General features: G+C 38.0%; 1 protein-coding gene across 1 annotated transcript in view; it reads right to left on the bottom strand.

The window, feature by feature from the left end:
- LOC107741260 (uncharacterized) overlaps positions 1-6,206 on the bottom strand; it is a 24,784-nt gene that overhangs the window by 8,812 nt on the left and 9,766 nt on the right. The window contains exon 3 of the mRNA XM_016553962.1: positions 2,455-3,320. Coding sequence (XP_016409448.1) covers positions 2,455-3,320 — 866 coding nt within the window. The remainder of the gene's footprint in view (positions 1-2,454; positions 3,321-6,206) is intronic.

Raw genomic sequence — 6,206 nt, 5'->3', positions numbered from 1 at the left:
TTACCATACTGTGATGCCCTGTCAGGCCGGAGCGTAACATAAAACCATGTCTGCATTTGTGATCGGAGAAATGACAAACAACAAGCGCTACTCTACACTGCTCAAAACTCGCGTTTGAATCATCAGTGGCAAATGATAAAAGAAAACGTACTTACGTGAGTCAGAACTGCCGGCATTTTAGTCTAACGTTACTCTCCCAGGATCAGTAAACAGTCCTCCATAAAATGTGCTGCACACATCTGATTATTTGGGTTGAAGTGTTCTGGAACAGTGTTGTAAATACAACTTAACCACTGATTTCTAGTCGTGTCCATTTTTGGAAGGCCAAACAAAGTAGTTTCGCTTTCACAACGAAACAGCGTCACACGCGGCGGTGGCCTAGAGTGAGCGGAGGCCGGCGGCTAGAGTGAGGAACGGCCGGCGGGCTGAGTGAGAGGAGGCCGGTGAGCTTGAGAACGGCGCGACTGGCTGATTCGACGAAGGAGCGGCCGGCGGGCTTGCGGCAACCAAATGTGACGACCCTGGGCTGGACTCCGCTTCGTCCACGGTGAAAGCCGATCCGGCCATCCTCCGCGCAAGGTTGATGTATTTCCTCAGCGAACAGCACGGATCAGCTCTAGGCATGACGAAGCAGATATCGTCCTCTTTTGGAAAGCCAAACAAAGTAGTTTCGCTTTCACAACGAAACACAGTGAGATGGCATGGCGGCGGCAACAGTACTACAGCGAGAATAAAAGTTACGCCTTCCTTATTTGCGTGAACATTTGGGCGGCGTTATGCAAATCTTCCCACATCGTGACGTAGATATGTGGGGGCGTGTTAGAACGAGCCATTTTAGGTAGGCGTGGTTGACTCTTAACTTTTATAAAGAATATCTCTTTGGATTTGAGACTTTAGTCTTTGCAACTTTACAGATCTTCTTTATGCACCAAGAGCTTGTAACACTTCAAAGAGAAAGGAAAAATTGAAATCATATGACCCCTTTAAAATTTATGACAATTTATTTGCATACATTCATTTTATACGTTTTAAATTGTATTTTAAATTGTATTGTTAAAAGCCAAAAACAATTTAAGTAAATAAACAAAACAAATTATGTTCATAACAGGAAAAAAAAAAATGAAATGGCCCCGTTCACACATGATTAAAATCTGTCTTCAATGAGAATGGATCACCTAAGATGTATGTTAATACCAGGTGTAAACAGAGCCAATAAAAGGCACTGGCAATGATTACTTCCACACAGACAAACTGCGCAGTAACTCTGGGCTTCATAAATCAGTTCTGTGAGTGTCAAAAGTCACACTGTTATTCCCATTGGGACCAACCAAGAATGAATCTTACATGATGGATTCTTTAAAATGTCATGCTTGTGTGTTAACAAACAATTGAAACATCTTTAAGGTCAATGGCCTATTGTTTTCTCTATTCTACCCTTTCTCTCGGCTTCTTCTATTTCTTCCGCTTTCTTTTCGCTGTATTGTGTGACTGCACCTTGCTTTTGTGCATTTAGTTTAATGCCAGGTGCGGAACCAAGAAGAACATGCTCAGGTATGAATAGTGTTTTAACATCAAAGTGTTTTCGAAAAAGGAGAAGAAAGACTTTATTTAAGCTGCCAACAATGGTGAAAAATACCTCCAGCTGTGTCAACACAAACTCATCTGTCTTAGGTTGTCACGGACATGGTACTGTGTATGCCACATCTGACTAATTCTAAAGTGAATGAATGAGAGAATAACTGTGATACTGACAGCTAGTTATGGACGTAGAGCGAAGTTATGAAATGCTGAATACGAAGAATTAAATGTCACGATGACATTTATATTATAAATGTCACATAATTATACATAATTTAATTGTTTTTGAAGGAAATCTCTTAAATGCAAACAAGGCTGCTTTTACTTGATCAAAAATACAGTGAAAACAGCAATATTGTGAAATATTATTACAATTTAAAATAACTATTTTCTATTTTATTACATTGTAAGATGTAATTTATTCCAGTGAAGGCAAAGCTGAATTTTCATCAGGCATTAATCCAGTCTTTAATGTCACATGATCCTTCAGAAATCATACTAATATGCTGATTGAAAACAGTTGTGTTACTTATAAATTATATACTTATATACTTAGGATAAATAGAAAGTTCAAAAGAACAGCATTTATTTGAAACAGAAATCTTTTGTAACATTATAAAACGCCTTTAATGTCACTTTTGATCAATTTAATGCATTCCTACTCAAGTATTAATATCTTAAAAAAACACTTTACTGACTCCAAAAATAACAGCAGTATATATATATATATATAAAAATTAATGTAGACATTATATATAAACATGTCCATCATTGGTTCACCCAGCAACAGAATGACAGATATGTTTGCATGGCAGATCAACTGATTTCAGATCAACTGCAAGTAAATCTCTCCACCTGTTGAAGAAACATCCTTACCTGAAAATCACACAGAGGATGCCAGCAAGGGCCACAGCAAACACAATTGTTCCACTTATAGCACCGAGCAGTGCACCAGTTCTGCTGTCCGAGGTCACTAGCGATCTCTGCTGTTCTCTTGTGGCTGCCTGTGTTTGATTCTGATAATGGAAGAGGAGAGCGAAACCACGGCCCCAGTGAGTAGTGGTAATCAACTCCATAACGACCTCCACCATGTCATCATCAGACCCAAACACCAACTGGCTGCTAGAAGGGCGTCTAGAGCCACAGAATCGGGAGGAGAAGGTGATGAGATCAGATATGTAGAGGACATCATGGGGACAGGCATCAAACAAAGGTGGCTGGGTCTCAGTGCTCAAAGCGTCATCTGTTTCTGTGGCTGTATGTGGGCTTGTAGAGATAAAGTCACTGGCTGCTCTTGATGCCGGAGATGAAATAGAATTTCTGTTTTCAACTGGAAGAGATGCTTGTGGAGCTAAGAGGGAATCAGAAAGCATTTTGGCAGAATTGGAAACTTTGGTCATCTCCATTTTGGTGGACTGCTCTTGGATCACCACTTGCTTGACATCCTCTCTGTGTGTGGACTGGGGTTCCTTTGGACTCCCGAGGATTTTTGAAACCAGCGAGCCACCTTCATTCGGGTCATCATCCACAATGGCAGCAGATGTGGTGGTATATCTTGCAGGACTGTTGTGACTTTCAAAGACATCAAAATCAAACATCTCCATGATTAGCTGATGACCAACAGGTACAAAGAACTGCCAAACACAGTGAGTTCCAGATGAATAGTTATACGGGAAGCCAGGTGACAGAATGAGGCCCTGCACATCCACAACATCCACCTTGGCGCCACAATCAAAGTAAACCTAAAGACAGAAGAAAAAAAAACATCATGCATTTCCACCTGGAACCAAACTTAATTACGATTACAAACAAGACCATGAGACCTAGTTAAAAGTTTTTTTTATAAGGTGATATATATATATATATATATTTATTTTTTTTTTTTCTCATGACAGAATATTTTACAGCTATCCAAAAGTAAAAGATCCAATCAAATCTAAATTATACATACATCACATTTAGGACAAGTTCTTGATTTTTACTAAATGTCCTGTTTCAACAGGAAATAAGATCTTGTGCTTATCAAGAACACTGGGGTGCCTCAGCTGTCACTCAAGTGGGCCTTAAGATTACTTAAAAATTATATAAATAAGACAAAACAAGCTTTTAAATTATCTGAATAACTAAAACAAACTAAAAATCTAAAATTTTACATGTACCCCCTCAACAACGGTTTGTTAGAACATTTAAAGAGCCAGGGTTCTCAGAGTCTTGGAAAACCTGGATATAACCTAAACCTGGAAAAGTGTGATTACTAGACCTAGAAAAGTTAATAAACTGAAATTAATAAACTGTTAAAACACTATAGGCATTTTTATTATGATAGTTATGCCAATGTGTAAAACATTTTATTGGGTAAAATTAAGTTAGATTTTTTTTTTTCAATCCTTAATCCTTAATCTCAGTAAATGACAAACAACTGGAAGAGTCATGTAAATAATTTTTTTTAAAGTGTGGGAGCCCTGAAGAACATTCAGCTCCTAAAACGTATGGAATCATGAAATGTAATATAATTATTGTATTTTTTTATTTTATTTACAGAAAGTAGAAACACTCAAGAGATTAAAATAATTTTGAAAACAAAATTGGCTAGGGGTCCTTTAAATATTATTGTAGAAAACGGGGGGCCTTGGCTTAAAGCTGTACGATGCAATGAAATAATATAACACTTAGAAAATTATAATCATATTGTACAAATTAGAATTTCTGTGCACATTAAATAGTAAAATCACCTTCCGTGACACTATCTGCAACACTTTCATGTGGAGGTCAAACATGAAAGACAAAGACATAAAGATTACAAACAATGGACATTTCTGCACTACTTGAATGTAGATTAAGATAAACATGTTGAAAGAAAATTATAATACATCTAATAGCAGTGGAGAATCAGCAATATATTCAAGATAATTCTTCCCAGAACCTGCGCTCCAGGGGTTATGGTCCTAAAACATCTTAACAGGTTGCGGTAGTTCTAGCATAAAAAAAATTCAAGAGGATGGAACGAGTTCAACAAACCAACGGGAAAGTCTTTGGCTCTGCTCCGGTTCATTCGATGTAACATTAAACATAGGTAAACAATTTTGGCACTCATAGCTGGTCTGACGGGAAGTCGTTAGATGATAGAAAACTACATAAAGCATTGCCCTAATTTGATCGTTTCAGAGCAATAACAACAGACAGCTGTGAAAGAAACCCACCGAGCAACAAAACTAAATGTACTGTTCAGCTTCGGTCTGCCTCTCCCAAACTGAACTATTCAACCTTTCCTCCTTCATCGGGTATCAAAGCTGGATATGCTGGCTGCTTTGCTAACCCCAGGGAGGTATTCCTTCAGACATGCTGTTCGTAATATCTCACAGGTGTGCAGGATGAGGGGACCTCGGTATAATTGGAGGCAAATGGAAATCGGGGCTAGACCACTCCAAACCAGACCTTGGCAGGGGCCTGTTTGTTTATTGGGCTTCCTGTTGGCACTGGTTCTGTACTGTGGGAGGGAATAAAAGAACTGCAAGACCTCAACAGCGCCAAACAGGTAACAAGCCTAGCCTCAAGCTACGGCATTATGCAGGACAAAAAGTGAAATTAAAGTCAAGATGAAATACAAAACGAGTCAGTTTACTTTCTAAAGATACATTCCTAGTCTTATTGTCATGATTTATTAGTAAACAAGAAATGTTTATCTCCATAATCTTTCATCAAAATGTTAAAACATGCATTGCCTTTGAAACGACTTTCCCATTCAACTGACATAACCAGGGATGGAAAATATATAATGTTAGCCAATAGCCAAATATGACCCAATTAGGTATTTTTTTAGGCAACTGTTTTTTTCTTCTTAATCTTGCCTTAATGCAGCATTTTAATGTTGGTTAATATAATAAAGACTCTAATAATTGTAACTAGGGATGTAAATTTTCAATCATTTCCATGATCGATCGTCGTTTAAATTAACGATCAATTAATCGTTAACCTTAATGCTGCAAAATGCGTCCATTGCAGCGGCACGCAGTCTGCAAATTAGGGCAATGCTTTATGTAGTTTTCTAGCATCTAACGACTTACCGTCAGACCAGCTATGACTGCCAAAATTGTTTACCTATGTTTAATGTTACATCGAATGAACCGGAGCAGAGCCATGATAGGATGTGCAAAAGCCACTCAAAAAAAAAACCCCCTGCTTTCTCACCCGAATTAAAGGGGTTTTAGTCTGAATAAAATGATAGTAGCAGGATTGTAAAATGAATAGATGTGATTATGATCATTTGGTAAAACATTTGAGATCATTTTACATTGTTGACTGTTTCCTAAGCCATCACGGAGACCACTGAACGCGCCTCTTTAAATGGTTTCGTGGTGCTTGTTGTTGTATTTTAAAACACAATTGCAATTTTTTCAACTGACTTAGTTACTACATTTCTATTGCTTTCCATGTTGAAGAACTTTGTGTTGTTTCTATTTTAATGTACTTTTAAAGTTTAAATCACATTAAAAGCTTCATTTGTACATTATGAATGAATGAATGATGATGATGCATTTATATACGGTCACCGTCACTCACAGCCGCTCGCACGTGTTTTGCGCATGAGCCGCGTACGCAGCCCAAAATTAAACGACTTAATTGACCAT

This window comes from Sinocyclocheilus rhinocerous, unplaced genomic scaffold (assembly GCF_001515625.1).
Source record: "Sinocyclocheilus rhinocerous isolate Xijiao unplaced genomic scaffold, SAMN03320098_v1.1 scaffold615, whole genome shotgun sequence".
Lineage (NCBI taxonomy): Eukaryota > Metazoa > Chordata > Actinopteri > Cypriniformes > Cyprinidae > Sinocyclocheilus > Sinocyclocheilus rhinocerous.
Note: the sequence above shows the minus strand (reverse complement) of the source record. Positions and strands in the feature narration are given on the sequence as shown.